The 26,138-nt window shown below is 35.4% G+C and overlaps 1 protein-coding gene across 4 annotated transcripts in view; it reads right to left on the bottom strand.

The window, feature by feature from the left end:
• Positions 1-26,138, bottom strand: part of TTC7B (tetratricopeptide repeat domain 7B) — a 159,457-nt gene that overhangs the window by 34,508 nt on the left and 98,811 nt on the right. Inside the window, exons 16-20 of one of the 4 annotated variants that reach the window (XM_086748707.1) lie at positions 17,775-17,891; positions 14,431-14,528; positions 10,755-10,919; positions 8,850-8,900; positions 3,992-4,132 (exon numbers count right to left, since the gene is read on the bottom strand). In XM_086748707.1, the coding sequence (XP_086604833.1) occupies positions 3,992-4,132; positions 8,850-8,900; positions 10,755-10,919; positions 14,431-14,528; positions 17,775-17,891 (572 nt within the window). The remainder of the gene's footprint in view (positions 1-3,991; positions 4,133-8,849; positions 8,901-10,754; positions 10,920-14,430; positions 14,529-17,774; positions 17,892-26,138) is intronic. The other 3 variants (XM_086748704.1, XM_086748705.1, XM_086748706.1) reach the window with 3 other exon arrangements.

Here is a 26,138-nt window from a genome sequence, read left to right as displayed (position 1 = left end):
AGAGGGTTTTTTTTTAAATAAAACCTGAAAATATTTGGGAAAAGCTTTGGGTATTTAATTCTTGACTGCTTTTCTGAAAGCTACATGGTCAATATTACTATGTGAGAAACAAGATTTTAGTGAGTATAAAATACAATACATTATTTAAATGCTAACCATTTGAGCTCTCCTGCTTTTATTGTCTATTCTCCAGCGTGATCAGACTTGAAACATACTTTTCAATACACACTCCCAAGTTGCTCAGTGAAAAGATAGTTAGGAAAAATAGAATTTACACAGACTGTAAAAGGTACTAAGTAAAAGCTACAATTATTAGCAAATAATATGTAGAAACTAAAAATTACTTAAGTAGGTGATTATCTGCTACCACAATAATTCTAAACTGAAAAATAAGCAGAGATTGGCTAATTTAATAGACTGCCGTTGAAATTCTGTATTCCTTGAGGGGAACAAGTATGGTAGCAATGGTTTTTAACACTAGCCAATAGAGGCTAAAATACTGCTTTTAAATTAGTCTTACGTTAGTGTAAGAGATGCTAAATCTTGCTGTCCTGCTTACAAACTGCAGCAGAGAAACTTGACAGTTATTAACAGGTCTTCCTAAAGGTATTACATTTAAATAAAACAATTCCATTATCTTTAAAGTTATTATAGAGTTATTTTTAAAATAGCTTCTCCTTTTCTCTACCAGAAGTTATGTTACCCCAACAAAACAGACAGTGGGCTTTTTGAAAAACTATGAAAGAATGAATAGAAAGTTGAACTTGTGGCCTGGTGTTAAGTGTGAAAGTTTATTCAAAAAATTTCTGCAACTGAAGGAGAGCTGTTCATTCTGAGATAATGACTTCAAACTGAGTAAAAATGTTAAAAACCAACATGCCAAATTCAAATAAATCAGTTGTGGAAAACTGACAAGTGCTAGCAGGCTTTGTAGGAAAACCTCAGAGAGGAGCAGCAGTTTGAAGAGAAACCAGGTGCCAAGTCTGATGCGCTCTTCTCAGTGTCTCCACCTAGAGAATGCCAAGAATACCTTCCAGCTCAAACCCTTCCAACGCTTACACGTGCATTTTATTGAAAAATCAATCTATTCTCCAGTCAAGCTGCATAGCAATATTGAGTTCAGTCTTGATGTATTTCTCAAAGGAGCATCACAGCCATGGATCATTTAGGGATGAGTCTGGTTTGTAATAGTGAGTTACTGGGGAATGTACTAATTGCAAAATAATTTTGTTTCACACTTAAAAAAATGAAACGCCTAAAAATGAAAGGCTGAAACAGTTCATTACTAAATACAAGACAAAAATTTAAAAGCCAGTTACTGTGTGCAAAATCAACTTCTTTGGACTGAATGCCATGCTCATTTACACTAAAGACAGCTGGAATGACACTGTATATCCATAAGAAGCAGCATTTTCTTTTTCACATTACATATATTAGTTTGGGTAAGTATATACCCCGAAGTTGTGCATATATTAGAACTTACTTACAGAACTTTTCCATGTCTCTATAACCTAACAGGAAGAATAATTCTCAATTTCTTTTTTTTATTTTAATATTTAAAGCTTCTTAAGGATTCCCTCCCCCCCCAAGAAGTAAAACACTGTACAACCACACAGGGAGTCAAACAGTTAAATGTGGCACAAGTCTCAAGAAGGAAGCAGTTTCCCAATGGTAAATCTTCACTTTTATTTAAAGAACATGTGCTGTAAGACGTTAAGTAATTTTATCACTGTTTTCTATACAAGTAACCCATATATACTGATGAAGATACTTTCCAGAATATCTGCTTTGTATCGTGCTTCTGGGAGAAAACTTTATTCTGAGTATTCTTACAGTAAGAGTTTTTCTCAAGGTGCAGGGCATTTACGGAGAAGAGGAGGCTCCGGGGAGACCTGATAGCGGTCTTCCAGTACCTCAAGGGGGCCTACAAGAAAGATGGGGAAAGGCTGTTTAGTAGGGCCTGTTGCAATAGGATGAGGGGTAATGGTTTTAAAATAGAGGGGGGGTAGATTTAGATTAGAAATTAGGAAAAAATTTTTTACGATGCGAGTTATAGAACACTGGAACAGGTTGCCCAGAAAGGTGGTGGAGGCCCCATCCCTGGAAACGTTCAAGGCCAGGCTGGATGAGGCTCTGAGCAACCTGATCTAGTCAGGGACGTCCCTGCTTCTTGCAGGGGGTTTGGACTAGATGACCTTTGAAGGTCCCTTCCAATCCTAACCATTCTATGATTCTATGATTCCACAAGTAGCTGAAAAACAGGATAGCTAAACACTCTGAAATGCAGCACAAATCACCAGCCTGAAGTATCAAGGATCATTCCAAAATGGGAGAGGAAGTAGACTTCAGGTTGCAGTACCCTCTCTGAAGGCAGACAGAAGCTCTCTTTCATCTCTTGCTTCTTTCTTCCATTGCTCCCCGTACACATAGAGTCAGAGGCCTCTTCATACTTTGTGTCCTTCCCCCGGATCTTTAACACTTTAGTTCATTCTACAACCCAACTCTCTCCTACATCCCACCCATGCTTCCTCCTGCTGGGAATCAAGAATATGGCCTACAGACTATGCCTACCAATACAGATATTTTTAAGAGCTGAAAGTGGACTGTGCAGCAGATTGCAGCAGCAGACCTCCAAAGTGTACGCAAACTTGACTAAGCTGTGAATTAAAAAGGAATCAGCAAAGAGTTTTCAGACCTCTCCTTTGTGGGCAAAACAGTAGCAGTCACTTGCATTGACTGGATAATCAGCAACAAGACATGACTAACAAAAATTAAAAACCAGAAAATAAGCAGTGGAACAAGCTGTCACAGAAGGCTTAGAAAACATTATCATTATAGGTGCCAAGAGTTACTGTAGATGGCCATCTGTGATGGTTTATAAATATTTAAAATCAATGATGCCACAATGCAGGGCAGGTGACTACACTATGCCCTGGTGGACCTTACCTTGTTCTAATCTGCATTGCTTTTGAGGAGCCCTTCCACTCTCAAAAGAGATCACTATTATTAATCACTATAATTTCTCGCTCTTTCCAGTCTTCTGGGCTTTTCCTCTAAAACACCAATTAATAACTGAGAGCCATCGCCCTGTAATGACTTTCACACAACAAAACTGTTAATGCAAAATAGGTAAATTAAAACACTAAGAAATTCAGCACTGCTTTCTTGAATGTAAATATGAAGAAAAAAAAATTACGTCACTGAAAAATGCTCAAGTCTGAGAGTAGACGAAAGCAGAATAATTTCTGACTGATCTCTAAATTACACCTTTCTGAAGCAAGTACCAATAAAAACAACTGCACAGTTTATATTTTTAGCTGTGTAAAAATACATGGGATCATAATTTTCTGGTTAAAATTTCATGTAACAGCCACTTACGACAGTGCATTTAGCTTGAAGCTTGAAGCAGCATAACAATACCAAATCCACTCATCCTAGGTCTTTTACATTAATGAAGGTAGAAGGAAGAGAATTGAATGCGAGAGCATTATGACAGCTGCAAGGGACACGCTGCTCAGTAGTAATACTATCCTTTTTTTGCACATATGCAGAGTTACTTATTTCCAGTGATAAAGCTTTTCCTAGTTGCAGGAACTCTATGCAATAATCTTACAAATATCTTTTTCCAATCAATGGAATTAGGGCATCTGAATTTCCATATGGTAAGATACTTACTGTACTTCAGAAACTAAATTCTTCACGGGTAAGGGAGGGAGTGTTGCCTTTCTTCTACAGAAGATATGAATGAACACACTGATAACAGCTGCATTTTAAAACTACTGCCTTATCTTACATAAACAATCTTACAGATGAGCAACGCTAATGTGCTTTTTATTTCTTGACGTGCTTCAGTGCCACACACAGACCTGGAGAAAGTTTGATCTGATAAGTGGTAACAGATTCAGAATGAAACCAACAGATTTTTGCAAGTCCTTAGGCTAGCAAGAAAGCGGAGGGGTAAGAATATGAAAGAATTTTACTTTCACAATACCTGCATGAAGCCATATTTGAGCCAGAGTCATCCAAGGATGCAGGGGACCTTGTTTAGGGGCACTGCTCTGCAGAGATGAAGCAACTTCAGACAGTGCTTGCTCCACTCTGGAAGCTGCTATTGATGTGGCATGGACCGAACCTGTAGAAGTAATAAAAAAACATTAACATCATAGAAAGAATGAAGGCCATATATGTTGCATAAAACATTTAATCATAACCCTTTTCTTAAGGAGTTTTACTCCAAACTCCTCAAGATTTAATTTACATGTACTGTTTTGGAGAAGTTTTTTGATATGTCAGGTTAATTTAACTTGTTATGAAAGCTTTTATACTGGTCTGAAAGACTATATAAAAAAAAAAAATCACACTGAACATTAGTAACTATACCTGACATATTTTTGAGTTGCTACTATGAATATCCTCTATTAAACTTGATTGGCAATGTACGATCCAAAAAAGGGTTTGTGATGGTAAAGATACACGGTAATCTTCAGGTTGCTGCATGCACTTTGATGTTAGTAATTGCTATGTCTTTCCATAGAGTGCAATTAGAGGACTATTTTAAGACTAAAAAAGGGAACTAAAATATACAAGATGATCACAACAGACCCCATCACAAATACACAATTAAACTGCACTGAATGTAAACCTTAGCTAAACAAGGCAGCTGAGTTAAAATGCCTTGTGGCAAAAAAAGTCCCTTGCATAAATAACATTCATTATCTTTAAGGCTTAACTTCTGAAAGGAAGTCTAATCAAGAAGCATGTGGAGCGTATTCCAAGAAAAATACTCGCAAAGGTACCATACATAAGCACTAGTCATCAGTAATCCTTTTCTTGTCTAACATCCATTTCTGCAAACGCACGTCACTGCAGCAGCCTGTCACTTGTTAGCCTTCCAGGGACTAATAGTGAGTGAGTCTCCTCATCTCTCCAAAAGAATTTGTAAAAAGGTGTGATTCACTGACACAAAGGATATAATCTAATCCTTTCATTCTGAAAAGCAAGTACTCAATTTAGTATTAAAAAGAACCTATATTTTTTTGTTACAGCACTGGTTGCGAGCCAGGCCACAAATAATTTCATATAGAAAGTGTGCTGTTAGATTTTAAACCTCTAGTACTTAACCATAAAGAACATATGGTAATACATTATTAAAACTTTTTGCACATCAATTTTTCTATTAAAAAGAACTATACTGTGATAAAATTCTCACGAGTTGCAGTGCCACTTATATTAAAGTTAAAAGGGAGTGGATACCCCGCGCTTCCTCGGTAATTAACTCTAACCCTGGACTTTATTTTGAGTGGCAGAAAAAAAAGAAAAAGCTTTAAAAAAAAAGTCTTTCTAGAAAATTTTTCAAAGTGTTATTATGCAAAATGGTTATATTTCCTGTTTAGGAAAAAAATATCCCTTAACATATTGCAGCAATTAGTTCTCTGAAGAAAACACACATACAAAGTAAAGTCTTCAAGTTCTTATTTCAATCAAACTACCAGAAAATAGTTACCTCCTTTCACTAAACTAATACATCTGATATAAAAAAGTATTCTAAATTAATCATAAATATTAACAAACTAAATTCAACATGGAACAAGTAACTTAACTGTTTCAGAAACTCAGACTGCAGATTATTCTACATAAACTACTAAATTTAAGCTGCCTCCAAACAACATCCCAAATAAGTGGATTCTTGGAGCTTAGGTTTGAAGATCAATGTTAAGCAGCACACAGACAAACTCTATGTAATCTTCTGCAGGGCTGTTTGGAAATCCTAGCCTTTGAAATCCTTCATGCTTCAGTCTTACTTAAAATGTAGAGAACTTCAGGATGTTGTGAAACAGCACAAAAGCATTGAGAACTGGGCTTTTTTGTTTGGTTTTGTTTCTTTAAAAAACATCCTTGCAGTGGCCATTAAAAGAGATAGCAAGCACAGGGGGCATGCAGTTTCCAAAAGGAGGAGGGATGGTCTCCAGTACAGCCTTGCATATCTCATCAGCACAGCCACTGTATCCTTTCTCACTCTTTCATATCTTTGCTATTACTGTTTTTTCCTTCTTTCTTTCTTTTTAAAATAACAGTAGTCTTTTGACACTGCCCAATAAGGCATCTTTCCGGTACACTGCACTCATGCTGAGAGCTCTCATCCATAAACCCTGAAATGCTTCTTTAGCACTGGCACCATTAGCTGTCATCTGACTCATTTCTGCCTCCTTCTGTTAAAAAACAATTAGTAAGCTTTCATTCTGCAGACAACTAAAACTCATTTAAAGATCATTTACTAAAAAGCTTTTTCTGACCTTTCTCCAAATTTTATTCAATCCTTTTCTTATTGGAAGTAACTTACCTGAACTACTTGTTCCTTGTTCTAACCCAGGGGTCCCTGGATTCAGATCTTTATAGTCACATTACAACTGTAAAATGTATAGTAATTTCAGCTACAACTGGTAAGAATACATAGTGTTTTGTGAGAAACTGAGAGTGAAGAGTGGATCTTAAAGTTTGCTCAATGCCCCACAGATCCAATGTAGCCAGTTACTTATTTGGTGGCTCCCTGTTCGTACTGTCATAAGCCCTGCTTTCTTTTCCCAGCCTTATCTGTTTTTCCTTTCTTTGGTCTGTGTTCACTAACATATTATCACTTTCAGTGGCACAATTCACTCAATTGTAGCTTCCTTCAAATGCTCAGAGTAGCAGTAATTTCTGTTTTAAAATCTCACTGTATCTTTCATGCACGCAAATATACTTGCTCTTCCCAGACAACTCCTAGATCTGCTATTATAGCATCACACTTGAGAATCAAGAAAAAATTCCCTCAAAATACCACGAGCAGTAGAGTGTTTATTTTGAAATATACAGCCATGTGGTCTGGAAAAGTAATATATCACCAAAATGGATCCTGGCTACTTTCATTTGTTTAGTTTAGTCCTCAAGCTTGTTTATGCTAAAGAGGCCAAGTGTGAAACAGGGACTGTCTGCAAGATCTACAATTCACTACTTAAATTACTTATTGATTAACATCTGGACTCATAATCACATTGCACACCGTAAAGTGTGACAGAAGGTCTGAATCATAGGAAAATGTTTCTAGACCAAAGAGGTGTAACTCCCACTCAAGTTTCTTATAATTACATTTGTCTAGAATTTAGAGTTTCTACTCACTGTACTAACGTAGTATCTGGAATAACCATGGTTAGGTCAATGTTTCAATTAAATCTCAAATAGAAAACCTACCAACAGCCTCTTACAAACACAGTTTAACAAAGGAGTTAAGTCATCTCCCAGAAACCTTTCTTTTCCAAGTCACACCTACAGTTCAACTTCTGTGAACAAGCGTTCAATTTACTCTCTTCAGGCTCTTATATGATACGAGAATCTACAGGAAACCCATCTTTTAAATACGATTTGTAAGTCATCCTATGTAAATAAGTGTGTTACGACTTCTTCAGTTCTTTCCTTGGTCATTTCTCAATAAATTCTTCACAATATAGTCTAATGGACATGAACTAAGACATGGACTCTATCAGCACTTAGTTGGCATGCAGGCTTGGAGAAAAACAAAATCAGCTATGTATATCTAATTTTCCTTCTGAAAATAAGTAAAAGAATGGACTGTCATTCTTCATGGAACATCTTCATATCAACTGACCAGGATTTCTTTTTAAGATAAAAGAGAATATTACTAAATAGTTTTACATTCATCATGTTTTCAATGTTTCAACATTCACATAAAAAAAAAATGCTTTAACAGCAATGCTCATGCAGGACAAAAGAAGAAAAACCCCATGACTTTCAATTTTACATGCACACAAAGCTGGCAGTAAGAACATTAGTGGTGTGACACACAGAGAACTCTATGCTGAAAAGAGCAATTGCATAATATGAAGAGGCAGTAGCTTCTACAGGACTAATACATCACTGAAGTGATGCATTCGGTAAGATAGATTGACAGGTTTAGCCAAAAGTAACAATTTTTCCTATAAAATTCATTAAACGTCTGAGACACCTTTCACAATCACAAATTACAAAGCTAGTTTATCTTTTGGTACAAAGTTATGCATGGAGATACCAGTGGTCAGGTGTGGACAGCATCACTCATAGAGCATCCTTCCAGCCCTTTGAAAAAGATTTTCCATGCTTAGCCACTGTCAAACATGCTGTTTTAAATATCTCCTTCACCAAACTGGTCTCCTGTACTACCTCATGAGAATCTATGAAAAAGTAAAGTAATCAATGTACAAATATCTCATAATTTACTATTGAAGGCTAAACACACAGCTTTATAATGTAAGTGGTTGGAGAAAGAGAACATTATTTCACACACTGGTGAAAGCAGCAGTTATTTTTATTGATAGATATTAATAATTCTCTCTTATTTAGCTTGTTTTCATAATTTCATTATTTTAAAGTGTATTCTTAAGAGATTTATTCTACAAGCAAAATTTGTACCACAAGAGAAAGCAGCTGTTTATTATGACTCATGACAGCAGTTGCAACGTTGCATTCTGGACCCACATAGTCCTTAGGAACAGCAGTGGCATAACATCTTCTCTAATACAACATTCTGGCAGCTACCCGTTATATTATACAAGATCTTGCTAATATATCTTTATTTGCAGTCCTCTAGAAATGAATACTGCCTCTTTAATTATTAAATGCAAGTGTTAGTTGAGTGCATTCAGATCTCGTAAGATTACAGCCCTTGGGGTGACTGAACGGGCAAAGAGCATCAGCCTTGCTTTACACACTATCAAACTTCCACTAATGATGGACAAAACATGTACCTTTTGTGGTAAAGGAAAAGGTGATTTAAGTCCTTAAGAAATTAATAGAACTTCACAGTGAATACTACTTACAAACTGAAAAAAGGAAGTAAAAACCATGAAAGTAAGCGTCTGATGGATTGCCTTTGAACAGATCAAACCACAAATTAAAATGCAAATTAAGAAGGAGGGAAAAAAAATTATATATATGTGTGTATATATATACATATATAAACCAAGAACTCCAAGAAAGTCAGAGGATTTCTGATAATCTTCAAACTGTAAATCAAGTTTACAGGGTTTCAAAAGACAAAAAAATTAAATAAGAGGATTATTGTTTACGATAAATATTTTATAGTCTTTGCTACACCTCTAAAATCATGTTCCTGTTCAAAAGAAATTGGAAGTCAAGTCAATAATACACAGCGCCTTTCGTTTCTTCCACTAGAAAACAAATTGAACTAAGGAAGATAAAGAACATGAGCTTTTCAGCCCTTGTAACTACACTAACATAGCACTATAAGCACCTAGGCAAACCTCTACTTACTCAAAGAAAGACAGCTTTAACTTTCATTAATTATTTACACTATACAAAGGACTCCAATATCTTTTTTCATGATTCCGCTACTTCTCATGCATATGAAGTAGCATAGTAGCTTCCTCAGGGAAGCTCCTTTCCCTGAGGATACAGTAGCTTGGAAATGGAAAACTTGGGCTTTACATAATAGAATTCGTGCTTGGGCTTCTGCATTCTTTTAGTTTGCCCTCATTCTTGAGTGGGTTCTTATAAACTTGTAGCTCTGCAAAGAACAAGTAATTTAATGCTAACTGGTATGCCTACTGTGTGTACAGTAGGTCTGAGCAAGTTCAACTCAATGAGACTCAAACCTGTAACAGCAATCAGCTATCCAAATGTTTCAAGAAGAAAGTCAGACTTCAACTAGATAAAATTCCGTAGGATGCAGATTTCCTGGAATTTAAAGGAAGTGCTTTCCTTAATTTCCAGTTACAGGCTTAGTTAGCTAGTGTTTTCAAAACACTTACATCAGCTATTTTATTTTACATCTCATGTCAGCTACTTTAAAAAGTGAATTTTGCTGATACTCAAAGATTTATTTTCTACTTTTTGTTAGGAATTAATATCTTTGACATGATATCAGATAAACGCTAGGTGTCAAAATTAATTTCTTAAGATTGGATGATAGTAAATGCAGTGACAAAAACAGCGCTATGCATAAAGCTATGAGTGAAGGACGATTTAACAGAGATGAAAAGGAGTTAAAAAGAAATGGCTGGAAAACTATGTTGATTTTACCCTGCCAACTGAACTACTCTGGCAGCATTACTGTACGGTTTATATTTAAACAACATGGGGACTGATCTTACAGCATGTTGAAATTGGTATCATTTCAATTGAAAGAACAGCTTTTGACTTGAAATAGCATAGTGCTGATTTTCACTGCTCTAATACCTCTGAATCATTCCAACATGCCCTACCTGCAATAGGAAAATGCACACTGATATTTGGGCATTTATTTCCTTCACGTGAATTTTCAGAGAAGGTTTTGGATGCAATTAGCTAAAGGCTTTCTGAAATGAAATCATTAAAAAGTGTACAGATAAGAAGGAAATTCTGTGGAAAGAACAGTCTTGTTAGCCAAAAGAAGCCAGCAATTGTAATAATTTACAGCAGTAAATGCTACAAAGCAGTCTTGGCCAGTAACCTCTTTCACCAAACACCTATCATTTTCTGTTACAGTCATGGGAACGGAGTATTAAATATGCCTGTAACTTTACCTCTTTTGAGATCGATAAAACAGTCTATTCTGATGAAACTCTTAAAACCCATTCAGAATTTAATGAAGCGCATTTGAAAGGTCAGATTTCACTGACAATCTGTTGAAACTTAAACTGTTTAAACATGGTTTATCAGTTACGAAGATTACCAGAAAAATACAGCAAACTAACATGCCCATCAGGAATATAAAGCCAATTTACAGGGAGAAGGTGTACAGGGCTCAGGAACTTGGTCACAGTATGGAGAAGCTGCATGGGGCCAGACAAAGATATCTGGTTTGGGATGAGGATGTGGAAGATGAGAAGATACAAACAGTTGGAGAGGAGATTCTGTTCTTGAGAGAGAAGATGAGGAAGTATCAGAGGCTAAAAAGCGAAAGAAAAAGAATGATAAGGGTGTGGGGGGCGCGAGAAAGAAAAAAAGATCCAACTCATGGATGCCAAAAAATGCAAAGCATTTATTTCACCATTCAGTAAGATGGAAATGGCTTCTACATAAAATAAATATCACCCCTTCTGAAAGCAACATAAAAAAAAATATCCTCTAGTCATATGCACTCTCCTTCCATACTAAACTAGATTTAAAAAAAAACAAATTAAAGATTTTCCCCCTATGCTCTAATGCACAAATTTGTAAAACATATTTAAGAGGAAATAAAGACCAAAGTCTAAAACTCAGCTACTACTGTTTCTTCCTATGATAAACTCAGTGGACTGCAACCAACACACAATAAATTGAATCATCTGTTTTTAAAAAGATGGAGTGTAACTTACCTTAACCGAAACAGTCAACTGAGTCCCAATTGATTTACATATGAATATCTGTCTTTGGATATGAAATGTGCCTGCCTCCCTGTGAGATTTTACTTCAGTGATTGATTAATCAAAACTTTTATTTTTCTCCCTATTTTTGTCCTCCATCAATATATACAAATATGAATGCATGCCAGTCATAGTAAACCAGCTGAAATAGAAGGCAAACTTAAAGTAGATTTGCCACAGTTATTGATCACAGCATTAGAATTAACAATTTAGCCTTGTAAGAAATCTACAACACACTCTTTTTATACTTCAAAGGTTGTACAAATTTAAACTTGAATAATTTAATCATTTCTGATTATAGGACTGGTAAGAGCTCTATATAAAACTGTTTTTTTAAGACCTTCCCCCACCCCAAATTTCAACTTCTGCTTAATTGCTATATCTAAATAAATTAATATTTTACACCCATTACAGCTAGATGTATTTTTAAAAGGATTTTAAAATTCAAATTGCACGCACATAAGACTTCAGATTTGAATTTTAGCTCTCATTTCTTGATACTCAGATTGGCCAAACTCAGACTAGACAGGCAAAGGGGATCATCAGCATAGGTGGCAAGCAAAGTTAGGAAGGGGAAAATTTCCATATGTTCATGTGTATACATACATACAGGTAAGTGCATACACATGGTAGCATTGTACTGTATAAAGAGGAGGGGAGCGAACATTTCTATCCTAAAAGGATTTTCCACAATACCTTTCCTGCATACTCCTATTTTAATATTTATTTATTTATTTAAATGTGAAATTCCTTCTGCATTTGTAAATACTGAAGATCCACAGAATTTGCACAGAAGCTCTTTCAGCCTATAAAGGTTTAACATCTCAACCATCTATTGTTTCTATCATCTACCTTCTGTGAGCAATGTTTTTTTGACAATCTGCTTAAAGTTTTCTCACTCAAACACAATGACAAGCTTGATTTCTTTTATTTTTATAGTACCATAATCTTTTAATTTCTGAAAAAAAAATTTATATAATCTTCTCAATGAAGAATTTTGGACAAAACATGGATATGGAGCATTTATATGTATACTACTGTATCAATACAGTAGATAACAAAGCTCTAGTCCTTACCAGAATTTGAGTACTGGTACTGCAACAAGGTTTTTCCTATGAAAATTAACAATTAAAAACAAACTAACAAACAAAAACCAAGCCCTCCTCAAAAAAAAAAAACCTGAAAAAAGAGAGACTTCCTACCTACCCATCATCCACAATTACCTTTTGTAAGAAAAATAATCAAAAAGGGAATCCACGTTTTGAATTTCCCTTTTTGTCCTCCTTAACAGTAGAGATATGCTCTAACAACACAGCTGAGATTCAGAAAAAAAAAAGACAAATTGGAACTTCTAGAAAAATCAGAACATATGTATAGATCATGTTTTCCAACCAAGATATTGGCTGCAGCATTTGAATCTGGGGCAAGTGTCTTGAAAAGCTCATTGTTCAAAATGAGGATTTAACTTTTCTTAAAAGCGTTGAGCAATATGCAGTCTTTAGAAAGCAGCAATTCATTATGCTCTCAAGTGTGGCGGATATAAAATAAGACACCCCGAAGGTGCAGATCAAGAGCTTTGTGTCCCCATGGGGAAAAAATAAACAAAAGCCCACAACTACCTCCCAAAAAAAGTCCCACAACACCTCTTCCAACAAGCACTTTTTTGAAGACATGAAAGAAATCATCTGTATCTATGTCTATCTATGTATCTATAGGAAACCTTTAAAATCTAGTTATGTCTTTAAAATAAAACAATGGGCTAGACTAGAATACAGAATTATCACTACAGAATGATATAATATTATCTTATACATTTTAATTATACAAATACAAGAAGACAGAAAATCCCACATTAGGGGCAGCAAGCTAAATTACACCATACGTCAGACCATGTCATATTATAATTCTTTGAAATCAGGTGACCTGATCTTTGTAATCAAAACACACTATAGCAAGCACAGAACACTTTCTATTTATTTACTGACATGATTTCAAAATTGAGTGAACATTCGACCCAACCTTAACTTTCAGAAGTTAAATATCTAAGCTGGATTTTTCTCTACTGCACACTTCTGATATTAAACAAAGAGATACATTACACATTTCAATGTGTCTTAATTTATGGGTCAGTGTATACTAACTCATAGGCTGGCAAATCTTCCCATAAGCTGTTTGTGTCAAAGTTTGATTAAGCAGAAATTCACATCTGAAAGGTGCCAGGAAAATCATGCTACAGTTTTGAGACAAAACCCAGGAAACAGAAAACTCTCAATATCTAGAATGCAAGTAATATACTGTAAAGGTTTGTGGAATTAGCATCATCATGGTAATTCCTTTTGCAGTTTTCACAGAACGCATGGCTCACTTGATTATATGACTTTTAAGGCATATCAATTTTCATTGTGATAACTGAATATATTAAAATAGGCAAATTACATATTGTAAACATATACTGACATGTAACAATCTCAGCTTTTATGTAGTGCACCTGTACATCACAATTTTTGATGTGTATTAAAATATCACAGTATATATGATTTGTAATAAATTTTGCTTTTTTTGTCAATTTTTTTTGTCAAAGCTATGTCTACATTAAGTCAACCCACCCATGTAATTATATTTTTATATATATTAGAGATTTAAAGAAATTTAATTAGTCACAATATATTCAGTTTTTCTGAGATAAAAGTTTTCAATTTTTTTTCTGATTTACTGTTTAAAAAGATAATACGTGCAAACACCAAATGGACAGAAAAGTATAGGACTTCGGCAAACAGGCTAGTTCAGCACACTAATTTTTAGCTCTTTCAAATACCTCTAAGCTGAGTAAGATCCACACTACAGATATTATAATTTACAGAGAATGTGGTCAGCAGGTGCTCCATAAGTAAAAAAGAAAAAAAAAAAAATCTTATATTGCACAATGTCTATTTCCACTTACATGACAACAATGAAAATATGATTTAATTTTGCAAAATAAAACAAAAAATCCAATGCAAAATCTAGCTATGACCAGACCATTTAACCTATTTTATTGTTCAAATGCAGTTCTTACCTGTTTCAGGATCACTGAAATCTGGTAATGTAATTGTATTAAGCTGTCGTCTATCAGCAATAGCTCTGTCTAACAGGCTGCTCCCACGTCCAGAATCACTGTAATGTAGTATAGAAATTGGAAGCTATTAAAATGTAAAATTATATACTGAGATAACAAGTTGTATGCTGCCCTCCTCCCACAAAGGTTCTTGCTATAAAAGTTCTTGCTATGAACAGATTTAGTATCAAGCACCACTAACCACTCACAGTGCATTAAGCCAGCTGCATTGAAACAGAATTAAGCTGAGCAAAACTAAATCCATATTTACTTCAGCAATTCTGTTTTCATAATTAATAAAATGATGAAGGGAACACAGGCTTTTAATTTGAGGCACAGCTAACAGCTTTACAGAAAGGATTTATTGTACCTTAAACTTTTATACAATATGAGGTACAGCTCTCACTGGAAGTCGAGATGGCAGATGTAAGTTTGAAAATCCACATTTTTCCCAGACTAAAGAGAAACACTAAACTCAGGACATCTAATTTTAGATAAAGATGTTATAAAGATGCCACAACTACATTTCGTATTAAAAGGCATCACTTTCATCTCTAGAGTTTTGGTGGTTTGTTTTTTTGGTTTTTTTGGCTTTGGTTTTGGGTTTTTTTTGGTTTGTTTGTTTGTTTGTTTTTAATATACACACACATACATAATGTTGAATTTGATCCTAATAGAGCAGTAGGAACGTTTTGAACACTTCCAGCACCTCAGGAGCCTAAGCAGTAGCAACCGTTTTCACCGATTGCTCCTGTAGATAAATGCACCTAACTTCTGCTTTAGTTGTCCCTCAGGATCTGTCCCTCAGGTTTCTTGTTGATATACTTGCTGGAAAACTAATTGCTCCTAGAACTACTATTAAAGATTCAGGAGAACAGGAACTGAAGAACTAAGTGCTCCTTCTCCTCAAGATGAGGTGAGTACTGAGAGACACTGAGAGAAAGTTGTCAGGAAGCACATATAGGCATTCCTTTAACATTCTATGCCTAAAATAGAAATTTCATTTCCAGGATTGTAAGCCTGGTACCATTCACTATCAATTAATACTTTTTTTAAAACCTCATTCAAAAATAAAAAAAAAAAACAAACACCAACAAACTTAAAAATAATTCAGCTTTAAAGCAATTGGGCTGTTAGCCCAACTTAGCAGAGTGCAAACTTTTGTCTGATTCTCACTGAAGAGAAAAACCCCCACAAAATTCCTAGCTTAAAGTAAAGCCTGAGAGATTTTAATTTAAGCTGCAAGACTGGAATTCAGCACATCCGTCCATATGCCTTAATTTCAGAATCCCCTCTCAAATTTGAACTGAGAAAAAGGCAAGAAGCCTTTCAGCAACTCTAAAGAGTTGCACACTTCAAAAACCAGTGAAATAACTTCCTCTCTTTGTACAGCTCTTATTAAAATGGTATAAATAAAATTCTGCGTTACTCTAACATTATTGCATGATTGATTTCCTAACAAAATGATGCCGTTATAGAAATCCACAGGAAACAGAAACTTTCTGGGACACACTATCAGCTATAGTTGTTACATCAGTTGGTGCACATTTTCTAGTAACTGCTGTATTAATTACTTCCTCAATCCACAAGCAATGACATGCCAAACGTTGCTGCCAAGGAGAGCCAGGCTTAGCATAAGTATCTTCTAAACACAGCACTGGCATTGTGGTTTGTTCTGTTTTCCTAACGCAAACTAAGAACTAGAAAAAACTATTTTCTAATGAATTTCAAGCACCAGGCTGAAGATAAATATTTAAACCTTCCAAGCCTTGCACCACAACATAAGTTTTAAATTCGTATTAACCATCTCATGAGGAAAGTGTTCATATGTCAATTAAAGACAATAGAAAATTGTTCCAAATCAGCTGAACAAAGTTAAAGCACCGTGTTGCATTTAGTCCTTACTTTGTATGTTATGTCTATTTAGACATAATTTATTTTCGTTATTAAAAGATTATTGAGGACACCAAACCACAAGTTTACTCCACAAAATTTCATTAATTGCAAGAAGAAATATTTAACATAAAACACAGCTTATCAAAAAAGTGAGTTCTTATCTCATCAGGAAAAAGGTACATCATAATTAATTTTCAGTCTAAATCAGAATAGAAAAAGATGTTTCAAGTAAGCATAAAGGATATTTAAATCTTTGAAAAACAACATTCCAAAAAGGTTTCAAATTATTAAAAAGACCTTTTATTATTAGCTTAAAGAACTATTTTTAAAAAGCTTCAATTATTTCCAGTGTCAGAGACATAATTTTCAAACAGTGCTTTCAACAAAATGAAGTATGTGTTAAAATTACAGAGGTTGAAAAATTTAAATTTTCACAGCAATCCTGCATCATCGTTCTTCACTACATCCGGAGTACAGTTGGGTGCATAGAACTTCACAGTCACATTTCAGGTCTGAATTATAATTGTTATCCCCCTTTGACAGATCTGTATCACCGTGACACAATCTGGAGGTATTCAGCCCTTAAATTTTACATGGACCACCCAATGAAAGATTACAGCTTGGTATCTGTATTCACTGTTTGAAATAACTCTGAATGTATGATTTGTGAAAGCTGTCTCCTTCCATCACGACACTTATCCACAGCTCATATCCATTCCATTCCTAATTTGATTTTCGTTTGTTACCATGAACCACAACTTCAAGAAAAGCTTGAAGTCAAGATAAAAAAAAAGCAGTAAAAATGTTCAGATGCAAAGTAGTCCTCATTAATTTTTCTACTTAGATGTTCTTGAAGGAGAATGGTGATGTGAGTTTGCAAACATTGCTGTTTGAACCTGACACAGCCAAGACTAAGCTTTCATAGTCACTGCTGATGTCTGAAGGAAGCATTACTTAACGTTTATTTTACACAGCACAGTAGCTCTTAGCGCAACAACAACCACAAGAAAAAAGTAATGATAAGCCGTGATTAGAGCCCTGATCTGTGCAGATGATGTAACAGTAGAGATGGAAGGTGAAAAGTTGTGCTGGAGTACATGCAAAGCCTCACCAAAATTAAGCTTACATAGAAATTGTAATTCTGCACAGTACAGCATTCTGACAATAAACTCTTAAACCCCACTCCCCACACACATAACCAGCCACATAAAATAAACCACCACCCACTAAATTAGAAAATAAATTCTCTCCCAGGTCCTTGTTGCTAGCTCAGTGACTTCAAGTTGAAAATACCTCACCTTTCTGGTTGCTGATATACTTGCTTTTTGTAACCCCCCTGCTGACCTAATATTGCCCTGAAAGGTTACTGAGCAAGGTACTGAGCAGCCTACAACGCTACAGCATCTTACCTTGGGTTAGTGAGATTGTAGCAGGATTTCCAAATCTGGAGCATGTGTTTACAGGTAAGGAGTGCTTCATCTGGGCCTCTGCACAGGGACTCCAATTTGACTTTTGTAAACAGTAATCTAGTGAAAAGCGAAAGGAAATTAGAAGAGAAAGAAAACAAATTCCAATTCAAGCAAAACATTTTTAAATACAGTTAACATCACACCAAACTGGAGAAAACATAACATCAAACACATTTAATTTAAGTCATTGTTTCATGAAGTAACTACAATAAAGCCAAATATCAAACATCACCAAAGTAATAGTGCTTTTTACAAGATGGCCTTTTCAATTAGACAGAAAGAATAGTTGACAGAATTTTTTTTTTAAGTTAAACTAGACTTAGTGAAATCAGCAGGACCAGCAAAACAGTCCTTCATATGTTGAAGAGAAAAGAGACATATTCACTAAAGAAAATCTTTACTACTTTTATGAGAAAGGAAAGTATTTTTCATTAACTGGCTCAGATGATGGTTACCTAACAAAGAACTCACAAAATAAACCAACTCAGTAGTGATGCAAGTTCCTTCCCTATAACATCAACTTCTATTATAGGAAATGGAAGAGCCTATACTGAAAAAGACAACACTGGACCAGACAGATTCTTGCGAGGTAGTCAGCACTGGTACAGTCAACAAGAAAACGTAGCTTCACTCTATATCATGTTGCCATCAGCAGGCCCTGAAATTGATGCTTAACCTGAATTTTGAACTTTCGCAAGTGGCAACCTGAAGAAAACATAGTCATTAAATATGTAGCAAATTATTCATAATGGAAGCAAACATGTTTGCCAGAAACTAATTCTGATTTCAAAGTTGATGTTTCTAATGGCAGCAAGACAAATAAAGTGCATAGCCTCCTATGATGCCAACTGCGTATTCCTTTTACATTCCATGTATCAGTAGAAGGCTCTCCACAGAGATTAACTTCGACACCTTCCTGGATAATTAGAGAATATAAATGCAATCTGACAATAAAGGAGCTAGTCAATTGGTATGCACATTTATAGGAGTCACAGCATCTAGGAACAGATAATACACTGGAAAAATACTAATTCAAAAGCAATTTCTAGTAAATTGCAAGATTAAAGAGCACAAAGCAGGAGGAGAGTATGCGTATAAAACTGTTAGCCTACTTTCTGTTTTTAAACCCAGGTGTACTTCGGCATTTTATTCCATTGCAACCTTAATCATCCTAAGTGAAAAATGTGTATGATTGGTCATATGGTTTGTGTGGGAAGACTTGAGAAGGGTGTAGAGGGTGGGCATGTGTGAAAGCTCAGAACTTTCTTATCCCAAATACAAAATTCAAGGATGCTAATAGTAACTGCAAACTGCCAGAGGGTTTTCTCAAGAATGAGAAATGACATCAAGTCCCCATCAAGTTACAGTAGCTAAAGCTTTAGTGTTACACTGAACATCTTTTGCAGAAACTACGAGCATGTAAATCTAAAAATTAATCACACCACATTAATTGTACAATGCGTGTGTCAGTGGGACTGAGGAGGAAACAAAAGGCAGGTCACTGAGCCAGTTTAAGAGAATGAGCACCTGTGGATAAGCAAAGTAAATAAGGTCATACAGAGTCTCACCTGATGTCTTGTAGGAACGTGGACCAGAATAACCAGTTACACTAGTTTAGCTTTCTTCCCATTAATAAATCGGATTTGAGTATACAGGGAACTATATAGATAATTTAAAGTCATATTTCATTTAGCAGAGTAGTCCTCTCCAGATATTTGTTTAACTGTGACTATATCACTGGAAGAAAAAATCTCCAGGTCTATTAATCATTTAGTCAAGAGAGAAGGGAAAATGACAAATAACATCCTCCTCCCCTCACACTAATACACCTATTCTACCCTTAACATGTGCATGCACACACCCCGCCCAAACAACAAGACCCAGGCATCAAAACCCAAGCCTAAAATCACAAGAATCTCTCTCATACAATCCCTTTCCTCTTTCTCTGTATGTTAAATGAAGAGAGTACTTTTTCAGTTTGAAGAGCCTACAGAAGTTCAATTTTTTAGAAGCTGTGATCATAAAGCACTTTACAAAAGTTATGGATCATAATACAGTCAGAAGCACTGAATTTACAAGTCATTCTAGAAAGAAGATAATCATAATATATACCTTACTAGGTACAGTTTACAGAGAAACTGAATTTATATTAACAGCCTTCAAGCACTTAAGACTTGCAGGAATTTTGTAGCAGAGAGAAGGCATAGGGTCGGTAAATCACTAAGATTCAGTATGCAAGAGCGAAAACAAAAATTGAGCGGGAGGTAGAAAGGGAGGGGATTTGATTATTAAGAAATTACTTAAACATGTGTACAAATTAATAGGAGTCTGTGCAACAAAAAATGTAAGACCCTGGACTACTAGTGCAGGATTCCAGGGAAAAATAGCAGAAGACAAATACACCTGTAAGAATTAAAACAACACATCAAAGTTTGATGCTGTAGAATGTACTTGGTACACATGCAACATCATCCCTGTTTTCTTATGCATTATGATAATCAAGGGGTCTGGATGATTGCACATTTCCCAAAATAAAAAGTATAATGGGAAAATATTCATAATTCTAACAAGGAAAAGCTAGGCTAGTATCACTTTTGGGGAACAAGAAAAGTACACTGGTGTGGGATTATTCCCCCTAAACAAAAAATAATCTTTTGAATAGAAAAGGTTGCATTTATAAAGCCACAAAGAGCAAAGTTTCCCTGGATCCAAGAAATATTTTGACTACAAATCATAAAATAACTAAGATACTTCAGAAAACTGAGATGGGATGTTAACAACAAAATGAAAATCTTCCAACTAAACATTTACTTAACAAATGGGGGAAGGAATGGAAGAAAGAGGAAGGAGGCAATGGGCACGAGGAACACCATGTGACAAACAGGTCTCCCAAATTAACTTAATTCTTCTAAGTTCCCCTGAAATATGGTTGGAGATGTAAGTCGATAACAAGATAAACAAGCAGCTCAGGGACAAGCATTATCAGGAAGGTTTTTAGAAACCATGAGGTAGATCATCTTAAAAAGGATTTTCTGAAAGGTCAGCTTCAAGCATTTGTGGAAACAACTCTTCTGGAATACAGCCTCCATTACTGATACAAAGAGTTTTAAACTGCACAGGGATATTTTCACATCTGTTTTTAATACACTATTAAAAATGGTGAAGAATGGATTAAAAATATCAAGAGATAGGATGACAAAAATCAAACTGTACGTTTTATCATGTATCATGAATTATCTGGTTGTGTCTGTTTGTCAGAGTCAGAGGTTTAAATTCCTGGCACAGGGTGCAGAACAAAACATGACAGAGTACCACAGCATGGTGGGACAGCAGCCGTGACTAAGAATGCAACTACTAAGGAACAGACAATATTCAAAATAAAACCGAAGAGTAGAACAATGTGTGTCAGCAACATGTCGAACAGGGATAAATATAACAGATGACAAGAACAGAAATCTGTTTGGGTCAAATCCTTTGGGGAAGGGAACCAAGTAAAACAGGTTCTGTTAAAGGCATTAGACTAATGAAGCATTTGTTCCAGCATCAGTGTTTGATATGGATGCAGATCTTTAATGTGAGATAAAAATAAAGTGAATTGTATCATTTTAGGAGACTAATTACCCAGACACAAAATGGAGAACAAATCAAACTCTTAACTGGAAAGGCTTAGTTATTCTTGGCACTAATAGCTGATAAATTTATGAAATAGCTACTGAAGCAGCAAATTACTCCATTTCTTGAAGACTGTTGTCACTAACTAATGAGGACATTATAAAACAGCTGTTCATAACCTAATCCATGTACTACTGGATTCTTATTTAAATAAAGAAAGCAAAATCTCAAACAGGTTTATAACTAGGTCTTTGAATTTCAGCAGCATACATTCTAATAATTTGACAGCAAAGGTTAACAAAGACATTCGAGATACAGCAGAGGTCTGGTGCTTAATACAAAGATGCTGAAATGGATCCACATCTCAAGTTGAAGGGGTAAAATTCGATGTTTGACAAGGCGATAATTGAAAATATTGTGGAAGTAAGACATCAGAAACATGCAGAGATCCTATCAAGAATAGCAGAGGACAGAGAGCGGAAAGAAGAGGAAGAAAAATCAGCACAGAAAGCTGCATCTTAGGTACAGAGTAAAAAGTAAAGCTAAACTATACCTGAACAGGTTATTATACAAAAGAGTTACAGTCTTTAAAGGCTTTTTTTGTACCTCACCAGGAAAACAATAACAAATAGTGTATACTAAACAGGGACAAACAGGATGAAGGTTAAGGATATTCAGGAACGCACTCCCAACCTCTACCATAATCCTTATCTATGTTGTCTCAGATATTAAAATAGTGACAAATAGAAAACAGGAACACTTCAAAAATTATTAAAGTTAGCGCAGTCAAAAATAACACATTTCTCACAATTATGGAAACAGTAACACGTAAGATTGTCCTTTCTAAAGTAAAAACTTTAAAGAAAATAACACTCCTGTAATGACTGAGGAAGAGCAAGTGTTTTTTTTTCAAGAGGGAAGGCACAGATGAACATATACAATCTTAATAATGTGCAAAATGTATACAAAAAGTGAAAGGAGTATTTGATAACATTGTTAATGGAAAAATGGGTTATAGTTCAAGTTTAATAAAGAGATTGTACCAAACAATCTGTGTAACAGTTATTCCAAACAAGAGCTGCCTAACAGCCAGGTTCATCAAGGTGAGACAGCTGTGAAGAGGGCAGGTGCAATTCTGGAACGTACTCGTTGGAGCAGAAGGAGAGAGTGCCATTGTACAATACTCTGGTGAGACCACATCTGGAATGTTATACATAATTCTCTTTATAACAATTAAAAACACATACACAAGAAATTTCAAACTGGAGCAGCTGCAGAGAAAGGCTGCAAGGCCAATGGGTTGACTGGAGACTGCAGAGTATGAAAAATACTTCATTTAGTCATTCTAGGAAAAAAAAAAAAGCCAATAAGAGGTACAAACTCTATCTATAAATACAGATGAGACAAGCAGCATGAAGGAAAAAGAACAATTTATCTAGAGGATAATGTTTCTACACAAATGAGTATATACTGACTATTAAAACATCAAGGGTGCAAATTAGGTCTCAAGATTATAAATGAAATTGTAGAAAAGACTGCTTCCTCGCACTTTATTTTGGATAGACTGAAGAAGACGTGGAGTAAATAACTGTTCTTAAAATACAGTTGATAAGTTCATAAAAAGTATTACAGATAGGACAACTGTAATAATGGAGGCTTGTGACTTCCAAGGTTCTTGCTAATGCTTATTTCCTAATCAGTACAAACTAATCTAGTCAATAATGATCTGAAACTTTCCCTACCAGCTAATCAGTGTACTTGGTAGCAGAGTTAAGAACTCGTGAATCTCCAAACAAAAATGACTGTCTTAATTACTCTTCCTTCTTCTCAGCCAGCCTGTTTCACTTTTTGAAATAAAATATCCAGATGCTACAACCACCTTCCACAGTAACAGTCTTAGAAGAGAGAGATCAAGAGGAGTTAATTTGTCTTGAGTTATTAAGGTGTCGTAGTTCAGCCCCAACGGGGACCAGACTACGCAGTCTCTCTCTCACTCCCCCCACTCTCCGAGAGAATAGGAGGAGATTTGACAAACAAAAGAAAACCAGGGAAAAAAAAAACCAAACACGCGGGTTGAGATTGAACAAAAAGTAAATTTAACAGTAATGTCAGAAGAAAACAAGACAGTGATGGAACACAAATACAGTACAATAGCTCACAACAGATCTCCACATCCAGTCTCTTCCAACTAGCAGGGGCCTCCCTTCAGCACCCTCCTCACTTATATACTGAGCATGATGTCAGATGGGATGGAATAGCCCTTTGGCTAATTTGGGTAAATTAACCCCAGCTGTTAGCTAATTAGTTAACTATCCCAGCCATAGGGGCTACCAGCTTCAGTTCTCCACCCAGCTCAGGTAAATATTAACTCTATCCTGGCCAGAACCAGGACATAAGGATATTTCTATTCTGTAGAATGAAGTAAAAATTCAAAGTAGTGAAGACCGAGCTCTGCAATGTGACAAGTAATACTATTAGTACTGAGAACTCTTAGTTCTTTCAGTGAATAGGCATTGCTCATCTTGGGTGTCATTTTAAAACCAGCTGCTTTGCTTTTGGGACCGAGTAAACAATTTTTGCAAGTTGCTGTGCACCATATGAGCACACCAGCTTGGATTAGCCATAGCTGGATATCTGTATTCCAAACACTACCGCATGGTAGACACCTGCCTTTCATTCCCCAATTCCTTCTTCAAGTCTGCCAATATGACATGTATCTAGAATTCAATTCTTCCACCAGATCTGCCTGCTAGAGCAGTGTCACTCAACGCAGCGGTAATCAGGAATCTCCATAAAGTCCTCCAGACTAAGAAATCTTCTACAGTAAGCTTTTATTTCCCCTAAACTTCTTCTTCTGGAGAGTCCATATCCCCATATCCTGATCAAAACTGAACAGAATGCTCTATTTTCAGCTAGAATAAATATAATTATTATTCTCTTATTATATAAATTATTTACATTGTTGAGGGCTTGAAGAAACATAAGGAAGAGCTGTGCATAACACTGAAGGTATGTGCTTTGAACAATATTAGTCCTTCACTGTAACACACCAAAAACGTTGCTGAAAAGCCTTTAAGGACTGCACGCAGTGAGGTCAAGCTAAGCACACCCTCACAACATCAAACAGCTATCCCACTTGCAGAAGCTAAAATTTAAAATGATGCATCAAATCCATTTGTTTACAAACACAACTACCTTTGTTTTATGTTTAATCTACTCTAAGCAAACTGAGTAAGTTTTAAAATAACTTTTTAAGTCATTTAACAGTTTGCCTTTATAACTTCTGGTAATAGTATTTTCACATGATAAGCAATTATTAAAAGATGGTAGGAAAGTAATTAATATACTGTGAGTCCCATAAATATGGTAACAACCAACAAACAAGCCACGCAGAAAGTGTCAAATAATAGTTTGGTCTCCCTGACAACCACATTAAATTCTGCAATAGCTTAAATATAAGAATAAACTTTATATATCAACAACTCTGCTCCAATAGCCTGTTCCTTACTAGAGCAAAAAGAAAGATGACAAATACCGGTTCTGTGTAGAGTTATTTAATATTTCATTTTGGTTTCACATTTAAGTACCTGTTTTATATACCCCATGACTTGAAAAATTCGAAAGAAGTTGTTCTGGTTTTAAACCTAGGCACTACATTAAAAAGAATCACAAATAAGCCTCACCAAGTGTAAACCTATGACTTGTGAAATTTTAGACTAACTAGTTTACCAATGATCCTGTATTTAAAAAGAAAAAAAAAAAAAAAAGCAAAATCGCAAAAAGAGTGATGCAGAATGTAACATTACAGAAAGATATTAAAGTCTGAAAATATTTTTTTTTTTAAACAGACATCATAGGGATCTTTTCATATGATCTGGATTTAAGGGATAGAAATAACTACATTGATGTAAAATATTCACATGCATACTTCAAACAGTTGCATCTCATTTCTGTAACAAACTGTCAAAATGTCAATTGTTTGTGTAAATTAAATCAGGTTAACTGATGGACTCCACAGAGTAACTAAAGTGGAAAAGTCGTATGCAGAATGCATAAAATTAAGTTTGAACAAATATTATTCAATATTGATGATCTAAAAGAATCTACATCTTTGACTTCCCTAAACAAAGTGTTAGCAAGTAACTTCTTGCACTCAACAAGTACACGTACAGGAAAAACTTCCGATGACTGTTACAGGAAACATAAAAGAAATGAGGAAGCAGGAGGAAGCCAGACCTTAGCAAATTCAGTTTCTCTTAGTCAGTACATACTATCAGCGAGTGCCCTTCTATTAGTCTTGTAATTACTCATGAACGGTTTAGAAGAAAAAGGTTAAAACTAAAAGAATATTCTAGAGTTCCCAGCATTTTCTTCATTCACAGTCCAGAATTTGACAACAGTTTACTGTCTCTAAGTTTATAGCTTCTTTTAAAAGGAGGAGGTAGGGCTGACTGCTTTGAGACCCTTCACTTGGGAATTCCACTTGAATCCAACAAGACTCTAATTTATGTGTAATATACTTTCCTAACGAAAAGATCCTTGTAAGAGCACAACAGGAAACTTTCCACATGATTTGTTCAGCAGCACAGCTTAATAGCTCTCAAGCTGGACTTCTTTTTAAAAACTCAGCATATAGCTATAGGAACAAATGCAGCCTTTGCACTCTAATGTGGAAATGGGTCACAGAAATAA

This window comes from Chlamydotis macqueenii, chromosome 5 (assembly GCF_036417535.1).
Source record: "Chlamydotis macqueenii isolate bChlMac1 chromosome 5, bChlMac1.mat, whole genome shotgun sequence".
In the NCBI taxonomy this organism is placed as follows: domain Eukaryota; kingdom Metazoa; phylum Chordata; class Aves; order Otidiformes; family Otididae; genus Chlamydotis; species Chlamydotis macqueenii.
This window is presented reverse-complemented; position numbering and strand designations above follow the sequence as displayed.